This window comes from Pelodiscus sinensis, chromosome 15, assembly GCF_049634645.1.
Source record: "Pelodiscus sinensis isolate JC-2024 chromosome 15, ASM4963464v1, whole genome shotgun sequence".
NCBI classification, from domain to species: Eukaryota; Metazoa; Chordata; order Testudines; family Trionychidae; genus Pelodiscus; species Pelodiscus sinensis.
In genome coordinates this window covers 4,855,004-4,874,904 of record NC_134725.1, presented here as the reverse complement: position 1 = coordinate 4,874,904, position 19,901 = coordinate 4,855,004, and the positions used below count along the sequence as shown (strand labels likewise).

Here is a 19,901-nt window from a genome sequence, read left to right as displayed (position 1 = left end):
TGCACCCCCTCTTCTCCCCCATAGGCAGGTACAGCTGGGTCCTCCTGCCCCCTACGCGCGGCTGGGGGTGGGGGGTTGGCTTCCAGCACCCCCCCCCATCTTGATGTGGGACCCCCCCCCCCAACCGCGGCTCCCGGCCTGGAGTTTCTCTCCCCTATGGGCAGCGGTAGAGGGACACCCCCCCCCCCCCGCCGGCTGCAGCCAGGTCTCAGTGGACGGTCCTGGCCAACTGGAGACATTGGGCGTAGAGTCCAAGGGGGGCGCCCCCCGCCTGCCACGTGGCCTGGGGCCCCGGCCGTGTCCAGCGCGCCCGGAGCGTGTTCGGCAGGTGCCGGGTGGGCACCAGGACGGCCCGGCCCTCCCCGATGCAGCTGGGGGAGAGAGCAAGAGAAGTGGGGGTCAGGCAAGGGAGCAACCGAGGCACGGACCCCCCCCCCCCCCCGATCTACCAGCCTCCCCCGTGCTGCTAGGAAACCAGGGAGCTATGGGGCAGGGCTCCTCCACGCGCCCACAACTCCACACGAGCAAGGGACCTCAACTCCCTCCCGGCCCCCCACCCGCCGGGGGGCCAGGCGCCGATCCGGAGCTGCCACCTAGTGGGGAGCAAGCAGAAGGGGGCCAGCCCCAGCTAGGCCGCCTGCATCGCCCTCCGACAGGTAGGGGGCGGCGTTTCCAAAAGTTGACCACCCTTGTGCGGAATCAATTTTGTTTGACGCGCCGAGATGGGTGCACCACCTGGAGACACCCTGCATCACCATCCGACAGGTAGGGGGCGGCGTTTCCAAAAGTTGCCCACCGTTGTGCGGAATCAATTTTGTTCGACGCACCAAGATGGGTGCACCACCTGGAGACACCCAGGTGCACAGGAGACCAGCAGGGCCCCCCCTCGGTTGCCCACCCTTGTGCGGAATCAATTTTGTTCAACGTGCCGTGATGGGTGCACCACCTGGAGACACCCAGGTGCAGAGGAGACTGGCAAGGGCCCCCCCACCATGTCCCACTACCCCCCCCCTCGGTTGCCCACCCTTGTGAAGAATAAATTTTGTTCGACGCGCCAAGATGGGTGCACCACCTGGCGACACCCAGGTGCGCAGGAGACTGGCAGGGCCCCCCCTCGGTTGCCCACCCTTGTGCGGAATCAATTTTGTTCGATGTGCCGAGATGGGTGCACCACCTGGAGACACCCTGCATCCCCATCCGACAGGTAGGGGGCGGCATTCCCAAAAGTTGACCACCCTTGTGCGGAATCAATTTTGTTCAACGCGCCGTGATGGGTGCACCACCTGGAAACACCCAGGTGCACAGGAGACTGGCAGGGCCCCCCCTCGGTTGCCCACCCTTGTGCGGAATCAATTTTGTTCGACGCACCAAGATGGGTGCACCACCTGGAGACACCCAGGTGCACAGGAGACTGGCAGGGCCCCCCCTCGGTTGCCCACCCTTGTGCGGAATCAATTTTGTTCGACGCGCCGAGATGGGTGCACCACCTGGAGACACCCTGCATCGCCATCCGACAGGTAGGGGGCGGCATTCCCAAAAGTTGACCACCCTTGTGCGGAATCAATTTTGTTCAACGCGCCGTGATGGGTGCACCACCTGGAGACACCCAGGTGCACAGGAGACTGGCAGGGCCCCCCCTCGGTTGCCCACCCTTGTGCGGAATCAATTTTGTTCGACGCACCAAGATGGGTGCACCACCTGGAGACACCCAGGTGCACAGGAGACTGGCAGGGCCCCCCCTCGGTTGCCCACCCTTGTGCGGAATCAATTTTGTTCGACGCGCCGAGATGGGTGCACCACCTGGAGACACCCTGCATCGCCATCCGACAGGTAGGGGGCGGCATTCCCAAAAGTTGACCACCCTTGTGCGGAATCAATTTTGTTCAACGCGCCATGATGGGTGCACCACCTGGAGACACCCAGGTGCACAGGAGACTGGCAGGGCCCCCCCTCGGTTGCCCACCCTTGTGCGGAATCAATTTTGTTCAACGCGCCGAGATGGGTGCACCACCTGGAGACACCCAGGTGCGCAGGAGACTGGCAGGGCTCCCCCGACACATCCCACTACCCCCCCCCTCGGTTCCACTCACTTGGGCTGCTGGTCTTCCCCGGCCGCGCAGCCCGGGGGTGGCTCCAGCACGAAGCAGGCGGGAGACACGGCGCCGGCGAGCAGCTCTTCGGCCACGGCGTTGGGGCCCGGGGCTCGGCGCAGGGCCCGCGCCAGCCCCCGGGTGCAGTTGCAGTGGAACAGGACGCGGGAATCCGGGTTCTGCAGCTGGTACCGGACCTCCTGGGGCCCGATTTTGTGCGGGCACCGGTCCAGGCGCCGGTAGCCGCCGCAGCTCCTGGCTGGGGGGCAAAGGGGGGGGAGAAGAGAGGGGCTCAATTGAGGCATGTTCTGCCCCACAGACCCCCTGCTCTGCGCCCCCCAGACCCCCTGCTCTGCGCCCCCCAGACCCCCTGCTCTGCGCCCCCCGTGCCCCGAACACGCACTCACCCCAGTGGCTCAGTTCAGGCAGGCGCGGTGCGTCCGTGCGGCCTCGCTCCGGGGCTCTTGTTGTGGGGAGGGGTGGCTCCCGCCCCACGGGCCGCCGTGGGGTGGAGGCCTCCCCCTCAGCGGGGGCAGGGGGCAGCGTGCCCAGACCCCTGCCTGGCGGGGGCGTGCCAGGTCCCTGATCTCCGGGGCTCTGTGACCACTGGGCCACGCTGCCCTGGCCCGGCCTCTTCCGGTTCTTCCTCCGGGTGGGTTTCCCTGGGGGGAGTCCGGCCCCACGGGGGCTGTACCGGCTTTGCTGCACCATGCGGGCCAGGGCGATGGAGCCGTAGCGTTTACACCTGGGGGGGGGAAGAAGGGGGTGTGAAGCCAGGGTGATCCGCCCCGCCCTCCGCGGAGTCCTCAGCTGGCACCCGGTGCCCCAGCTTGGGGGAGTGGCGGGATGGGGCGGGCCGGCCCCACCCCTCACCTGCCGAGCCGTGCCACCCGCAGCAGCCAATCAGGGAGCCGGGCACGCCCCCAAGGCGTGGGGCTGCTTTGCCACGCTTCCCCTCCCCCCTCCCAGGCCCCATGGGAGAAACGGAGGGGTGAGCCTGTGCCTAGCTTGGCACCCTAACCCTTGGGGGGGCGGGGAGGGGGGGGGAAGCCGGCCCCTGCCCCAGAGCGGGTGGGGGTCGCCGGCGGGCACTCACCCGCCCCACCAGTGCCACTCCACGCAGGCCTTGCCCGGCTCCAGTATGAAACAGGGCAGCTCCAGCGCCTCGAAAAAGGCGGCGCCCACGAGGTCGGCGATGGGGTCGTTCAGCCGCCGGAGGCACCGCCTGAACCTGCGAGGGAGCCGTGGGAGAGGGGGGTTAGGGCCGCGGGCAGCGTGCCAGGGACCCCCGGCCCGGCCTCTCCCCCCCCCCCCCGGCCCGGCCTGGCCTCTCTCCCCCCCCCACCTGGCGTCGCAGCGGCAGTGCGAGACGGTGTGGAGGCGGAGGTTGCGGACGCCGTATCTGAACTCCAGCGGGGCCAGCTGCTCCGCGCATTGGTCGTGTTCCCGGCAGCACAGGTCCGGGCCCTGGAAAAGACCTGCGGGGGGGGTGGGGGGGTTCACTTAGGGGGGGGCTGCACCTTCGCAGAACCCCCCCCCCTTTTGGCAAGGCAGGAGGAGGGAATGGCGGTCCCCATCCGCAGTGGGGGCGGTCCCCAGAGTCCCATGGGGGGACTCACAGCCCCATAAGGAGGGGGCCCCCAAGGGGAGACCTACAGCCCTATAAGGAGGGGGGCCCTGCCCCTAATGCCCCCCCTGCAGGGTTCCAAGGGGAGACTCACAGCCCCATAAGGAGGGGGTCCCTGCCACCCCCCCACAGGCTCCCATGGGGAGACCCACAGCCCCATAAGGAGGGGTCCCTGCCGCCCCCCCCCACAGGCTCCCATGGGGAGACCCACAGCCCCATAAGGAGGGGGTCCCTGCCACCCCCCCACAGGCTTCCATGGGGAGACCCACAGCCCCATAAGGAGGGGTCCCTGCCGCCCCCCCACAGGCTCCCATGGGGAGACTCACAGCCCCATAAGGAGGGGTCCCTGCCACCCCCCCACAGGGTCTCAGGGCGAGACCCACAGCCCCATAAGGAGGGGTCCCTGCCACCCCCCCACAGGGTCTCAGGGCGAGACCCACAGCCCCATAAGGAGGGGTCCCTGCCGCCCCCCCCACAGGCTCCCATGGGGAGACCCACAGCCCCATAAGGAGGGGTCCCTGCCGCCCCCCCACAGGCTCCCATGGGGAGACCCACAGTCCCATAAGGAGGGGTCCCTGTCACCCCCCCACAGGCTCCCATGGGGAGACCCACAGCCCCATAAGGAGGGGGTCCCTGCCCCTAATGCCCCCCCTGCAGGGTTCCAAGGGGAGACTCACAGCCCCATAAGGAGGGGTCCCTGCCACCCCCCCACAGGCTCCCATGGGGAGACCCACAGCCCCATAAGGAGGGGTCCCTGCCGCCCCCCCCACAGGCTCCCATGGGGAGACCCACAGCCCCATAAGGAGGGGTCCCTGCCCCTGCCGCCCCCCTCCACAGGGTCCCAAGAGGCGACTCAGCCCCATAAGGAGGGGGCCCCCGCCCCCAGCACCCCAAACGCAGGCAGTTCTTTGACCTCGCCCCCCCCCCCCCGGTGCCAGGCTGCTCTTACCCAGCTCGGTGAGGTTTCCAGCGGAGTCCCCCACCCCGCACCACAGCGTCCCCGGCATGGTCCAGCCCCTCCGAGTCCTCCTGCGCCCCAGCTCCTCCCTGGGCGCCCGCCTCTCCCGGAGGCCGCCCGCCCCGCGGCAGGTGCCCATCCGCCGGGCCAGGGTGGCCAGGGCTCGCCGGCGCGCCGGGCTCCGGGAGAGGCCGCTCCGCTTGGCACAGGACGCCCGGTACCGGCGGGTGAGGCGCGCATCGTGGTGAATGGCGCAAGCCAGCAGGTGCCCCTGCGCGTCCCAGGCGCTCTGGACCAGGGCCAGGCCCCCCGAGCGCCGGGCCAGGAAGCTCAGGTAGCGGCTGCCCGGCGTCTCCAGGTGGCAGAAGGTGGCGCCGCCGCGGAAGGCGGCGGAAGCGCCGGGCAGCGCCAGCGCAAAAAGCGCGCAGAGGAGGCGCCGCATGGCCCTGCGCGGCCCGGGAGGGATGAATGGAGCCGCGCGGCCCGGGGAGGGAGGGATGAATGGAGCGGCGCGCGGCGCGCCCCGGGAAGAACGAAGGAAGCCGCGCGCCCCCGGGAGGGTTGAATGAAGCCGCGCGCTCCGGGGAGGGATGAATGAAGCCGCGCGCGGCGCGCTCCGGGAGGGATGAATGAAGCCTCGCGCGCCGGGGAGGAATGAATGAAGCGGCGCGCGGCGGGCCCCGGCTTTAAGCGGCAGCCGCGTGGGGTGATCGGCGGCCGAGGGCTTCCATCAATGGGAGGGCTCGGCCTCGGGCCGGCCGCTGATTGGGCCGCGCCTACCTAAGCCACGCCCCTTCCCTGGCCGGGCGTTCCGAGCGCTGGCTCGGCCGCAGAGGCGGCTCCGCTGATTGGGCCGCGCCTGCCTAAGCCACGCCCCTTCCCTGGCCGGGCGTTCCGAGCGCTGGCTGGGCCGCAGAGGCGGCTCCGCTGATTGGGCCGCGCCTGCCTAAGCCACGCCCCTTCCCTGGCCGGGCGTTCCGAGCGCTGGCTGGGCCGCAGAGGCGGCTCCGCTGATTGGGCCGCGCCTGCCTAAGCCACGCCCCTTCCCTGGCCGGGCGTTCCGAGCGCTGGCTGGGCCGCAGAGGCGGCTCCGCTGATTGGGCCACGCCTTCCTAAGCCACGCCCCTTCCCTGGCCGGGCGTTCCGAGCGCTGGCTGGGCCGCAGAGGCGGCTCCGCTGATTGGGCCGCGCCTTCCTAAGCCACGCCCCCTCGGCGGGCAGGGCATTCCGAGCGCTGGCTGGGCCTCCGCGGATTGAGCCGCACCTGCTCAAACCACGCCCCCTCGCTGGGGGCATTCCGAGCGCGGGCTGGGCCCGGAGAAACGGCTCCGTTGATTGGCCCGCGCCTGAGCGAGACCCCCGGGAGACAGGAAGGGAGGGGCAGTCCCCCCCATGCGGGAGGCGGAGCGGTCTAGTGGTGAGAGCCCCGCCCTGGCTAGCTGGCCAGCAGGCCTGGCACCCGTGTGTGGAATAATTGTGTTGGGTGCACCAAGGCGCCTGGGGGTGCGCACCACCAGAGAAACACCCACCGAGCTGTGGGCGGCCTGCTCTTTGGGGGCTCCCTGGTGCATGCTGCCCTGGCCCCCTGGGATCTGGCCCTGGCCCCCTGGGATCTGGCCCTGGATCACTGGGATCTGGCCCTCGCCCCCTGGCATCTGGCCCTGGATCACTGGGATCTGGCCCTGGATCACTGGGATCTGGCCTTTGCCCCCTGGAATCTGGCCCTGGATCACTGGGATCTGGCCCTCGCCCCCTGGGATCTGGCCCTCGCCCCCTGGCATCTGGCCCTGGATCACTGGGATCTGGCCCTCGCCCCCTGGCATCTGGCCCTGGATCACTGGGATCTGGCCCTGGCCCCCTGGGATCTGGCCCTGGATCACTGGGATCTGGCCCTCGCCCCTTGGGATCTGGCCCTGGATCACTGGGATCTGGCCCTCGCCCCCTGGCATCTGACCCTCACCCCTTGGGATCTGGCCCTGGATCACTGGGATCTGGCCCTCGCCCCCTGGCATCTGGCCCTGGATCACTGGGATCTGGCCCTGGATCACTGGGATCTGGCCTTTGCCCCCTGGAATCTGGCCCTGGATCACTGGGATCTGGCCCTCGCCCCCTGGGATCTGGCCCTCGCCCCCTGGGATCTGGCCCTGGATCACTGGGATCTGGCCCTCGCCCCCTGGCATCTGGCCCTGGATCACTGGGATCTGGCCCTGGATCACTGGGATCTGGCCCTGGATCACTGGGATCTGGCCCTCGCCCCCTGGGATCTGGCCCTCGCCCCCTGGGATCTGGCCCTGGATCACTGGGATCTGGCCCTCACCCCCTGGGATCTGGCCCTGGATCACTGGGATCTGGCCCTCGCCCCCTGGGATCTGGCCCTGGATCACTGGGATCTGGCCTTTGCCCCCTGGAATCTGGCCCTGGATCACTGGGATCTGGCCCTCGCCCCCTGGGATCTGGCCCCTGGATCACTGGGATCTGGCCCTCGCCCCCTGGGATCTGGCCCCTGGATCTCTGGGATCTGGCCCTCGCCCCGCTGCAGCTGAGAGGCGAGGGCCGGGGAGAACTTGGCCCGGGTAGGCAGCCGGCCGCTGTGCAGAGCCGAGTTCAGTGTCAACCATCTGCCTGGGTCAATCTGGGCCGGCGGATCTGGGGTCACATGGGATGAGCCAGTCCAAGGCCCCTGCTTGTGACCAGCTGGGAGGGCTCCTGTCAGGGGCTGGCTGGTGTTGCTTGTACAGGCGGTGTTCCGGGTGTTGGCGGCTGTGATCGGGTACAATGTGGCAGGAGGCATGTGCCCTCTGTCAGAATGGTTGTGTTGCAGGTGTGTGTAGTTTGGGACAGCAGGGTGTCGTTTGGGGATGGGGCCTCCGTTAGGGGGGTGTCTCTAGGTTTGTGCGTGTGAGGGTGTTACAGGGTGTTGTGTCTGTGTGTCTCGGGGGTGTCTGTGCAGGGTGGTCATACAGGGTGTTGTGTCTGTGTGTGCGGCTGTCTCGGGGGGGGGGTGTGCAGGGTGGTCATACAGGTTGTTGTGTCTGTGTGTGAGGCTGTCTCTGGGGGGTGTTTGCAGGGTGGTCATACAGGGTGTTGTGTCTGTGTGTGCGGCTGTCTCTGGGGGGTGTTTGCAGGGTGGTCATACAGGGTGTTGTGTCTGTGTGTGCGGCTGTCTCTGGGGGTGTTTGCAGGGTGGTCATACAGGGTGTTGTGTCTGTGTGTGCGGCTGTCTCTGGGGGTGTTTGCAGGGTGGTCATACAGGGTGTTGTGTCTGTGTGTGCGGCTGTCTCTGGGGGTGTTTGCAGGGTGGTCATGCAGGTTGTTGTGTCTGTGTGTGCGGCTGTCTCTGGGGGGTGTTTGCAGGGTGGTCATACAGGGTGTTGTGTCTGTGTGTGTGGTTGTCTCTGGGGGGTGTTTGCAACGTGGTCTTACAGGGTGTTGTGTCTCTGTGTCTGTGTGTGTGCGGCTGTCTCTGGAGGGTGTTGGTGGGGTGCTGTTACAGGGGGGTTGTGTCTGTGTGTGTCTCTGTGCAGCTGTCTCTGGGGGGTGTTGGAGGAGGGCCTCTACAAGGATGTCGTGGGGCGGGGACTGTGCGGTTGTGCGCTGGCCAGCGGCTGTTTGTGTACAAGGAGCAGGTGATGTGGTGCTGACAGATAACCTGACGTGTCTGATAAAACACCCGGAAGGTCTTGGCCAGAGGAGCAGCTGGTGGGGGTGGGGAATGGGTACTTCTCACAGGGCTGGAGTGGGCCCGATCCTTTCTTTTCTCTCTCTCTCTCTCTCTCTCTCTCTCTTTTTTCTTGCTTCTTGCTCTTTCCTCTTTTTCTCTCTTTTTTCTTGTTTCTCTCTTTTCTTTCTCCTTCGCTCTGTTTTTCTTTTCCTCTCTCTTTTTTTCTTGCTTCTCACTCGCTTTTCTCTCTCTCTTTTTTCTCTCTCTTTTCTTTCTCCCTCACTCTGTTTTTCTTTTCTCTCTCTTTTTTCTCTGTCTCTTTATTCTTGCTTCCCTCTAATTTTTGTCTTTTTTCTTTTTCTCTCTCTTTTTTCTTCTTTCTCCCTCTCTTTTCTTTTCTCTCTCTCTTTTTCTCTTTCTCTTTTTTCTTGCTTTCCTCTCTCTTTTCTTTTTTCTTTTTCTCTTTTCTCTTTTTTTTGCTCTTTTTCTCTTTTTTCCCTTTTTCTTTCTCCCTCTCTCTTTTTTCTTCTTTCTCCCTCTCTTTTCTTTTCTCTCTCTTTTTCTCTTTTTTTCTCTTTCTCTTTTTTTCTTGCTTTCCTCTCTCTTTTCTTTTTTCTTTTTCTCTTTTTTCCTTTTTTCTTTCTCCCGCTCTCATTTTCTCTCTTTTTTTCTTTTTTCCTCCTTTTTTTCTTTTCTCTCTCTTTCTCTTTTCTTTTTTCTCTTGCTTTTTTCTTTTCTCTCTCTCATTTTCTCTCTCTTTTTCTCTTTTTTCTTTTTTCCTTCCTTCTCTCTCTTTTTTCTTGCTTCCCTCTCTTTCTTCTTTTCTCTCTCTTTCTCTCCTTTTCCTCTTTTTTCTTTCTCCCTCTCTCTTTTTTCTTCTTTCTCCCTCTCTTTTCTTTTCTCTCTCTTTTTCTCTTTCTCTTTTTTCTTGCTTTCCTCTCTCTTTTCTTTTTTCTTTTTCTCTTTTTTCCTTTTTTCTTTCTCCCGCTCTCATTTTCTCTCTTTTTTTCTTTTTTCCTCCTTTTTTTCTTTTCTCTCTCTTTCTCTTTTCTTTTTTCTCTTGCTTTTTTCTTTTCTCTCTCTCATTTTCTCTCTCTTTTTCTCTTTTTTCTTTTTTCCTTCCTTCTCTCTCTTTTTTCTTGCTTCCCTCTCTTTCTTCTTTTCTCTCTCTTTCTCTCCTTTTCCTCTTTTTTCTTTCTCCCTCTCTCTTTTTTCTCCCCCACTTTTTCTTGCTTACCTCGCTCTTTTTTCTTTTCTCTCTCTCATTTTCTCTCTCTCTTGCTCTCTTTCTCTCTTTTCTTTTGTTCTCCTTTTTCTCTCTCTCTTTCTCTTTCTTCTTCCTCTTTTTTCTTTCTCCCTCTCTTTTTTCCCTCTGTTTTCTTTATTCCCTCTCTTATTTCTCTTGCTTTTGTCTTTTCTCTCTCTCATTTTCTCTCTCTTTTTCTCTTTTTTCTTTTTTCCTCCTTTTTCTCTCTTCTCTCTCTTTTTTCCTTGGCCGTGTCCAGGCTCAGGGTTTTTTTCGGGAAAAGTAGCCTTTTCCCAAAAAAACTTCCCCTGCGTCCAGACTCAAGCCGCGTTCTTTCGAAATTATTTCGAAAGAACGCGGCTTTTCTTTCGATGGCGGTAAACCTCGTTTCACGAGGAAGAACGCCTTCCTTCGACAGTTCCTCTTTCGAAAGAAGGCGTTCTTCAATGTAAAGAGGCCGTCTTCGAAAGAGAGCATCCAGACTCGCTGGGTGCTCTCTTTCGAAAAAGCGGATTTCTCTTTCGAAAGATCCGCCTGCAGTCTAGACATAGCCCTTTTCTTTTTCTCCTGCAGAGAATGTGTGTGCGTGTGTGTGTGGGGGGGGGGGGGGGGGAGGGCGTTGTGTCCATGAAATTTTAATGTGTCAGGCATCTGTCCCCACTGGGGGGGAAGTGGGAGAAGCCAGTCCAAGACCCCTGCTTGTGACCAGCTGGGAGGGATCCTGTCAGGGGCTGGCTGGTGGTGTCTTGTACAGGCGGTGTTCCGGGTGTTGGTGACTGTGAGCAGGCACAATGTGGCAGGGTGGCTGGTGGCATGGTGTGCCATCTGTCAGAACGATTGTGTTGCAGGCGGGTGTAGTTTGGGACAGCAGAGGTTAGTTTGGGGCGGAGGCCTCCCTTAGGGGTGTGTCTCTAAGTCTGTGTGTGTGAGGCTGTTACAGGGTGTTGTGGCCATGTGTGCGGCTGTCTCCGGGGGGGTGTTTGCAGCGTGGTCTTACTGGGTGTTGTGTCTCTGTGTCTGTGTGTGCGGCTGTCTCTGGAGGGTGCTTGTGGGGTGCTGTTACAGGAGGGTTGTGGCTGCGTGTGTCTGTCTTGGGGTGTTGAGGGGGTGCTGTTACAGGGGTGTTGTGTCTCTGTGTGTGGCTATCTCTGGGGGATGTTAGCGGGGTGGTCTTACAGGGTGTTGTGTCTGTGTGTGCAGCTGTCCCTGGGGAGTGGTCCTACAGAGTGTTGTGTCTGTGTGTGCAGCTGTCTCTGGGGGGTGTTGAGGGGCTGCTGTTACAGGGGTGTTTGTGTCTGTATGTGTCTGTCTTGGGATGTTGAGGGGGTGCTGTTACAGGAGTGTTGTGTCTGTATGTGTCTGTCTCTGGGGGGCGTTGAGGGGGTGCTGTCACAGGAGTGTTGTGTCTGTATGTGTCTGTCTCTGGGGGGTGTTGGTGGGGTGCTGTCACAGGAGTGTTGTGTCTGTGTGTGCAGCTGTCTCTGGGGGGGTGTTGAGGGGTGTTCTTACAGGATGTTGTGTCTGTATGGCTGTCTCTGGGGGGTGTTGGTGGGGTGCTGGTACAGGCATGTTGTGTCTGTGTGTGCGGCTGTCTCTGGGTGGTGTTGGTGGGGTGCTGGTACAGGAATGTTGTGTCTGTGTGTGCGGCTGTCTCTGGGGAGGTGTTGAGGGGTGTTCTTACAGGATGTTGTGTCTGTATGGCTGTCTCTGGGGGGTGTTGGTGGGGTGCTGGTACAGGCATGTTGTGTCTGTGTGTGCGGCTGTCTCTGGGGGGTGTTGGTGGGGTGCTGTCACAGGAGTGTTGTGTCTGTGTGTGCAGCTGTCTCTGGGGGGGTGTTGAGGGGTGTTCTTACAGGATGTTGTGTCTGTATGGCTGTCTCTGGGGGGTGTTGGTGGGGTGCTGGTACAGGGGTGTTGTGTCTGTGTGTGTGGCTGTCTCTGGGGGGTGTTGGTGGGGTGTTGGTACAGGGGTGTTGTGTCTATGTGTGCGGCTGTCTCTAGCAGGTGTCGGAGGAGGGCGTCTGAAGAAGTGAGCTGTGCCCACGAAAGCTCATGACAGCATCGCCATGTTTTCTTAGTCTCTAAAGTGCTAGCAGACCATTGGTGGGGGTTGTTTTACAAGGCTGTTGTGGGGCGGGGACGGTGTTTGGGTGCTGTCCCTGGGGCAGTGCGGTTGTGCGCTGGCCAGCGGCTGTTTGTGTACAAGGAGCGGGTGACGTGGCGCTGACAGATCACCTGACGTGGCTGATAAAGCAGCCAGAAGGACTTGGCCAGAGAAGCGGCAGCGGGGATGGGGGGTGGGTACTGCTGGGCGGGCCTGTCCCATGTCGCTGGGGGCGGGGGGGGGGGGCCAAGTGGAGGGGCTGTGTCTTTACCCCTGGACCTCACCTCCATGAATCTATCTAGGCTTTTTTTGAAACCCCGTTCAAGTCCCGGCCGTCGCCACCTCCTCCGGCGAGGAGTTCCACAGGTTAACGGTGCGCCGCGCGACGGAAAAACGTCCCTCTGTTTGTTGGAAACCTATTCCTTTCCTCCGACGGTCCCTCATTCTCACGTGGGACGAAGCAACTAACGTTTCCTGATTCGTTTTTTCCACGCCTGTCACAATTTTCCTCGAATCCTAGACTACGAGGCCTGGAAGGGACCTCGAGATTTATACAGAGAGATTTTCGGTCTCGGGCTCGATCCTTTTTCGGTGACTCCTCCTCGTGCGCCTGCGCCCCAACGACGCCCCCATCTCTCTGGTGGAGTTGCAGCCAAATGAGCCCCCCTCAAATTGTCCGGCCAGCTGGGGGGGGGGGGTGTTTTCCCGTGGGCGTGACTTTGCATAGCCCAGCGTTAAATTTCGGGTGTCGTCTGGTGGGCCAATCCCGTCGTTTGGGGAGATCGGTTTGGAGCACGTCACAGCCGGCGTTGGTCTGAACTCTCTGGAGCAGTTTGGGGGCAGCTGAAAAAGTGGGGAGAATTGGGGGGCTGTGTCTAAATACCAGTCAGACCCACATGGCCCCACACTGTGAGGTGGGCACGGCCCCGCCCCCCAGTCATCCCCCACATTATGAGGTGGGCACGGCCCCAAGTCAGACCCACACGCCCCTCAGCGTGAGGCGGGCACCCCCCCAGTGAGCCCCACACACCCCTCAGCGTGAGGCGGGCACCCCCCCAGTGAGCCCCACACACCCCTCAGCGTGAGGCGGGCACCCCCCCAGTCAGACCCACACGCCCCTCAGCGTGAGGCGGGCACCCCCCCAGTCAGACCCACACACCCCTCAGCGTGAGGCGGGCACCCCCCCAGTCAGACCCACACACCCCTCAGCATGAGGCAGGCACACCCCCCCAGTCAGACCCACACGCCCCTCAGCGTGAGGCGGGCACACCCCCCCAGTCATACCCACACACCCCTCAGCGTGAGGCGGGCACACCCCCCCAGTCAGACCCACACGCCCCTCAGCGTGAGGCGGGCACACCCTCCCAGTCAGACCCACACACCCCTCAGTGTGAGGCGGGGATGGCCCCCCCCAGTCAGACCCACAGCATGAGGTGGGTATAGCCCCCCCAGTCAGCCCCACATGACCCCCTCAGCGTAAGCTGGGCACGGCCCCCCCCAGTCAGCCCCTCAGCATGAGGCGGGCACCCCCCCCCCAGTCAGACCCACACACCCCTCAGTGTGAGGCGGGGACGGCCCCCCCCAGTCAGACCCACAGCATGAGGTGGGTATAGCCCCCCCAGTCAGCCCCACATGACGCCCTCAGCGTAAAGTGGGCACGGCCCCTCCAGTCAGCCCCACAGCATGAGGTGGGTATAGCCCCCCCAGTCAGCCCCACATGACCCCCTCAGTGTAAGCTGGGCACGGCCCCCCCCCCCAGTCAGCCCCACAGCATGAGGTGGGTACAGCCCCCCCAGTCAGCCCCACACATCCCTCAGCATGAGGCAGGCCCCTGCCCCGAAGAGCCCCGCGAGCTCCGGGACCCGCGCAGGCGAGGCCTCGCTGGGTGGCTGCCAGCTGATCCCCACACGCCGGGAGGCCAACAGACCCGGGGGGCAGAGTCCAGGGCCCGGCGGTGAAACGGCCCCCACGCCAGGCCCTCACCTGAGGTGTCGCAAAGGTCTCCCGGCTGCCGTGTCACCGCCCCGGGGTGACTCCGCCAGGCAATTCTCGGAGTCCAAAGAGCCCGGCTCCTCCCGCCCGGCTCCTGGGGGGCAGACGGGCCGGGCCGTCTCTGTAGGCCTACTCCCACTGGGGTGCCCCACACGACCCTGTCGACTCGCCTTTCCGGTGCCCCAGCTGGGGGGCAGACGCGCCGGGCCGTCTCTGCAGTCCTACTCCCACTGGGGTGCCCCACACGACCCTGTCGACTCGCCTTTCCGGTGCCCCAGCTGGGGGGCAGACGGGCTGGGACTTCTCGCCAGGCCTACTCCCACTGGGGTGCCCCACACGACCCTGTCGACTCGCCTTTCCGGTGCCCCAGCTGGGGGGCAGACGGGCCGGGCCGTCTCTGCAGGCCTACTCCCACTGGGGTGCCCCACACGACCCTGTCGACTCGCCTTTCCGGTGCCCCAGCTGGGGGGCAGACGCGCCGGGCCGTCTCTGCAGTCCTACTCCCACTGGGGTGCCCCACACGACCCTGTCGACTCGCCTTTCCGGTGCCCCAGCTGGGGGGCAGACGCGCCGGGCCGTCTCTGCAGTCCTACTCCCACTGGGGTGCCCCACACGACCCTGTCGACTCGCCTTTCCGGTGCCCCAGCTGGGGGGCAGACGGGCCAGGACTTCTCGCCAGGCCTACTCCCACTGGGGTGCCCCACACGACCCTGTCGACTCCCCTTTCCAGTGCCCCAGCAGCACCCCCCGCCCCCTTGCCTGGGGGGGGGGGGTTGGGGACCCACAGAAAAACCAGTCCAGGGCCACACCACCCCCCCCTCGCCCAACACGTCACTGACGCGGCCCCCAACTGAGAAGGAAAAAGCCCCTCCCCACGTTCCCCTCGCCCACAGAGCCTGGGGGGGGGGAGTGGCTTTTGTGGGGCAAAATTGAGGGGCTCTGTGTGAGGGAGGGGGGGCTGCCGGGAAGGAGACTTGGGAGGGGGGGGGATTGGGCAGGAGGGGGGTGGCGGATTGGGTGGGGAGTTGGGGGCACAGGAAGGGGGGGAAGGGTCCAGGAGGGGGTCAGGAGTTGGGGGCTGTGGGGAGGGTGCAGGAGCGGAGTGGGGGGGGGGCCAGGTCGGGCTGGGAAGGTGGGGGGGAGGTCTGGGTGGGGGCCAACATCGACTGCCCCACGCTGGAGGCGGGGGGGGGGAGACCTGAGCCTTGGGGGCCAACGCCAGGCAAGCCAGCCCCCCCCTCCCCGGCCTTAGAGTCCCCATCTGAGCCCCAGTGTGCCAGCCCCACGCTGCCAGGCCTGGGCCAGGGGGAGATATCCCCCCTGTGCTGGGGCAGCTGGCTTGGCTCCGCCCTCCGCCGCCTGGTCCCGCCCTCTGGCAAACCCCGCCCCCCACCTCAGGTGGGAGCCGCTCTCTGCCACCCCCTAGTGGCCATCTGCCTGCCTGCAGCTGCTGTCCAAGCTGTGGCCTGGTTGGACAGTGGGGTAAACTGAGGCACGTGCAGCGGGCGGGCGGCCGGGCCAAGAGCTGGATGCCACGCCTCCTGCTGGACCCTCAGACTGCCCGACCTGTGGCGGGGTGTGTGTGTGTGTGTGTGTGTGTCGCAAGGTGGCACCCCAGGGTGCAGTCGGAGCCTGAGATGGGAACGGGTCCTGGCCGGGTCTGTGGCACCCCGCCACAACCCACACTTGGAGGGCAGCCTATGGGTCGTTCTGCCTGCATCAAAAAAGCAGGACCAGCAAGACAGCTGCTGCCTTGTTCCCTGCAGAGGATCTGCCCCAGAGATGGGAATTAGGGACCCTGGGTGGGGCAGCTTCACCCCCGGGCGGTTGCGGATGGATCAGCTGGGGTGTGGAAGCATCAGGAGCAAAGGATCAGCAAAGCCCCCACTGCTAGGTTTGGTGTGTCCCTGGGTGGTGCACATCCGCGCTCCCAGGTGCTCATAAAATTATTCCGCACATGGGTGGGAAAAAAATCTACCGACGGCTGGAAAATATTTGGGGGACCATAGATCCTCTGGGGCACCTTTCCCAGATGCTTCCATCCGGGGTTTCCAGCCCCGATGCAGGCTATGTCGGGGCGAGACGGGCGGGCTGGAGAGATTTCGGCACCCATGCCCACGCCCAGGCCGGGCCGGAGCTGAGCCCCTGGCACTCCCGCCTCCCACACGGCAGCCGCTCCGGAAGCCACGCCCATCCCAGACTCTGCCCCATGTCACCACCCCCTCCTTCGCCCCAGCTCCTAGCCAGACCCCGCACCCCACTCCCCTACCCCGAGCCCCCTCCTACACCCCAGACCCGGCACCTCCTCCGTTCAAATCGTAGGAAGAGCCCGACCCTTGGCCACTGACCGAATTCTTGGTGTGGCCCCTCCCATCAAAAATTAGTGGGGGACCCCGCTCTCTTTTGGGGGCCAGCCCCCCAGAAGAGTTGATCCCAATCAGACACGAAAGGAAGAGGTGGGATGTGAAATTTCTTTATTGACCTCGCCGCGTACCCCCATCGCCCGGCGTAACACCCCCCCCTGGCCGGCCGACCCACCACGTACAGTCCCGACCAATCCCCACACGGACCCGGCCGGATCCGCCGGCTCCTCGCTTCACAGGCCACGCCCCCTGGTGGGAGGGCTGAGCTTAGCCCCGCCCCTAAGCAATTATTCACGCCAGACCCGCCCACCGGGACGGCACAGGGCGGCCGCCAGGGAGCAGCGGCGGGGACGGGTGGGGCACCTTTTCGGGACGATTGTGGGGTGGTGAGTTCGATCCTGGTGCAGCGAGATTGGGACCTGGCTCCCTCCCGCCCCTCCCCGGGAACCACAACGCACACAACTTGCTACACAAGTGGCACCACAAAAGGTCGCCCAACAGACGGGGAGGGTCGGGAGGTCCTCGTTTCCATGTAGGAGCTGAGCAAAGCTATGGGAGATATCTCCACCACGTTCTCCAGTCCAGATGGAGGTCAGCCCCCCGCCCCTCCAGGGCACTCACAACACACACAACTTGTTACACAAGAGGCACCACAAAGGATCGCACAACAGACATGGAGGGTCGTGAGGTCTTCGTTCCCATGTAGGAGCTGAGCAAAGCTATGGGAGATATCTCCACCACGTTCTCCAGTCCAGATGGAGGTCGGCCCCCCGCCCCTCCAGGGGACCCACAACACACACAACTTGCTACACAAGTGGCACCACAAAGGATCGCACAACAGACATGGAGGGTCATGAGGTCTTCGTTCCCATGTAGGAGCTGAGCAAAGCTATGGGAGATATCTCCACCACGTTCTCCAACCCAGCCCGATGTCGGCCACTCGGCCCTCCAGGGGACCCACAACACACACAACTTGCTACACAGGTGGCACCACAAAAGGTCGCACAACAGACAGGGAGGGTCAGGAAGTCCTCGTTCCCATGTAGGAGCTGAGCGAAGCTATGGGAGATATCTCCACCACGTTCTCCAGCCCAGTCTTAGGTTGGCCACCAGGCCCGGCTGGAGCGTGACGGACGGACGGCGGAGGAGGAGCTGGAGGGAGGACCCTCTCCCGGTGCCCCCTCCGCACCCCATAAGTGTCAGATCCGGGCACCGCTCCACCCCGAACCTCAAGAGGTCCCCCCTCCACGAGTCCACAGCTGGGTGAGGGGGGTGTAGCTACGAAGTCGAGATCAGACCCGAGGAAGGGGGCAGGGAGGCAGGACCATTCCGTGGGGCTCGGCCCCCCCCGCAGCCGCAGGTGCAGGAAGATGGTGCAGTGGGGGGCCACGCCGTAGTCCCCCAGGGTGTGGCCGTCCTCCAGCGGTTTCCCCTCCAGGCTGAGCCAGAACTGCCCGGCGTCGACGTTCTCCTGCCGCTGGACCCGGGCCCGGAAGGAGGCGACCCCCTCGGAGGGCAGGACGCTGTAGGTGCTGGTGCGGCCTTTGGGGTTCTTCACGAAAACGGGGCAGGGCTCCTCCCTCCTCACCATCAGCAGCACGGTGTCGCCGGGCGCCAGCGGGTAGTCGGCCAATCGGGAGCCGTCGCGGAGCTCCACGCCGTCGGGGCAGGCCAGCCGCTGCTGGGCCGCGGGCACCCCCGTCTGCCGGGCCAGCTGGGCCTTGAACGCCGCCAGGGGGGTGGCGCCGGAGGCCGCCACCGTGTGGGTCTCGCCCGTCAGCAGCGTCACCCGCAGCGACAACGCCTGGGGAGGAGACACCCGGCGCCGTCAGAGCCGAGGGGGATCGGGCACCCGCCCCTCAGGGAGTCAGAGCCCCGGAGCTGTCAGGACCCAGGGGGATCGGGCACCCGCCCCTCAGGGAGTCAGAGCCCCGGAGCTGTCAGGACCCAGGGGGATCGGGCACCCGCCCCTCAGGGAGTCGGAGCCCCGGAGCTGTCAGGACCCAGGGGGATCGGGCACCCGCCCCTCAGGGAGTCGGAGCCCCGGAGCTGTCGGGACCCAAGGGGATCGGGCACCCGCCCCTCAAGGAGTCAGAGCCCCGGAGCTGTAGGGACCCAGGGGGATCGGGCACCCGCCCCTCAGGGACTCAGCACCCCAGAGCGATCAGAAGCCAGGGGGATTAGGCACCTGCCCCTCAGGGATTCAGAACCCCTGAGCTGTCAGGACCCAGGGGGATTGGGCACCGACTCCTCAGGGAGTCAGAGCCACGGAGCTGTCAGGACCCAGGGGGATCGGGCACCAGACCCGCAGAGACTCAGATCCCTGGAGTCATCTGATCCAGGGGCATTGGGCACCCACCCCGCAGGGACTCAGGGGCCCGGTACCATCGGGATCAGGCTCCCACCCCGGCTGGCCAGCACCTGGTGCCGCCGTACCCCAGAGCCCCTGCAGGGGTACGTGACCGACCGCTCACCCCGTTTGCACGAGTGGCGTGCGAGTGCACGAGGGCTTGGGGAACACTCGCCCCATCGTGTTACGTCGGAGGAGGAGGAGGCTGCTCGGGGTTACGCGGGAGGGTGGGGGGGCGCTGGACCTGGGGGGCTATTAAGAGATGGGGTGGGAGGGGCTGATGGGGTGGGGTGGCCGTGGGGCGCTGGATCTGGGGGTCACTAAGAGATGGGGTGGGGGCCATGGGGCGCTGGATCTGGGGGTCACTAAGAGATGGGGTGGGAGGGGTTGATGGGGTGGGGTTCGGTGGGGCGCTGGATCTGCGGGTCACTAAGAGATGGGTTGGGAGGGGCTGATGGGGTGGGTGGCCGTGGGGCGCTGGATCTGGGGGTCACTAAGAGATGGGGTGGGAGGGGTTGATGAGGTGGGGGCCGTGGGGCGCTGGATCTGGGGGTCACTAAGAGATGGGGTGGGAGGGGCCGTGGGGCGCTGGATCTGGGGGTCACTAAGATATGAGGTGGGAGGGGCCGTGGGGCGCTGGATCTGGGGGTCACTAAGAGATGGGGTGGGAGGGGCCGTGGGGCGCTGGATCTGGGGGTCACTAAGAGATGCGGTGGGACGGGCCGTGGGGCGCTGGATCTGGGGGTCACTAAGATATGAGGTGGGAGGGGCCGTGGGGCGCTGGATCTGGGGGTCACTAAGAGATGCGGTGGGAGGGGCCGTGGGGCGCTGGATCTGGGGGTCACTAGGAGATGGGGTGGGAGGGGCCGTGGGGCGCTGGATCTGGGGGTCACTAAGAGATGGGGTGGGAGGGGCCGTGGGGCGCTGGATCTGGGGGTCACCAGGAGATGTGGGGCTGGCAGGGGCAGGGATCCAGGCTGCAGCCGCTGCCCGGCCGGGCCCGGGACGGGGAAGAAGCGGATCGGTGGGGCTGGGCCCCCCGGGGCAGGCAGCCGCTCCGCGCTCTCGCTCCGGCCCGCGGGCCGCCCCCCTGTGTCCCGCGGGCCGCCCGCCCCGACTCACCATGTCCGCAGCCCGCGGGTCTCTCGCTCCGCTCTGCCCGGCCCCGCCGCCGGCTCCGCTTTTATCCCCCCCGGCTCCGCCCCCCCGGCCGGGAACCGAAACCAGCCGCGGCCCCGGGTCGGTTTCGATCCCCCCCCCCCCCCCCGCATCCGCCGGGAAACGAAACTGACCCGCGGCGCGGCGCCCCGGGAACCCGCCGCCCCACACACTGGGGCCCGGACCCATAGGGCATCCCCCAACCCATACCCTGGGTCCCGGACCCACAAGGCACCCCCCATCCCGGCACACTGGGGCCCGGACCCATACGACCCCCCCCCCCAACCCGCACACTGCGGCCCCGACCCATAGGACACCCCCCAACCCAGCACACTGGGGCCCAGACCCAGGG

The 19,901-nt window shown here is 64.5% G+C and overlaps 2 protein-coding genes across 2 annotated transcripts; both read right to left on the bottom strand.

Annotated features, from left to right (window-relative positions):
* Positions 1-139: 139 nt before the first annotated feature.
* On the bottom strand, positions 140-5,376 carry PLA2G3 (phospholipase A2 group III). The gene is made up of 6 exons (XM_075897892.1): positions 4,667-5,376; positions 3,436-3,568; positions 3,187-3,321; positions 2,498-2,835; positions 2,091-2,349; positions 140-371 (listed from the first exon to the last, which is right to left on the bottom strand). Exons 1-6 carry the CDS (start codon positions 5,115-5,117, stop codon positions 209-211), a joined length of 1,479 nt encoding a protein of 492 aa, XP_075754007.1. The 5' UTR covers positions 5,118-5,376; the 3' UTR covers positions 140-208.
* Positions 5,377-16,124: 10,748 nt separating this feature from the next.
* LOC142818441 (ubiquitin-like protein ISG15) lies at positions 16,125-19,635 on the bottom strand. Its single transcript, XM_075897870.1, has 2 exons — positions 19,514-19,635; positions 16,125-17,845 (listed from the first exon to the last, which is right to left on the bottom strand). The coding sequence occupies exons 1-2, from the start codon at positions 19,514-19,516 to the stop codon at positions 17,063-17,065; spliced, it is 786 nt and encodes a 261-aa protein (XP_075753985.1). The 5' UTR covers positions 19,517-19,635; the 3' UTR covers positions 16,125-17,062.
* Between the last annotated feature and the right edge of the window lie 266 nt (positions 19,636-19,901).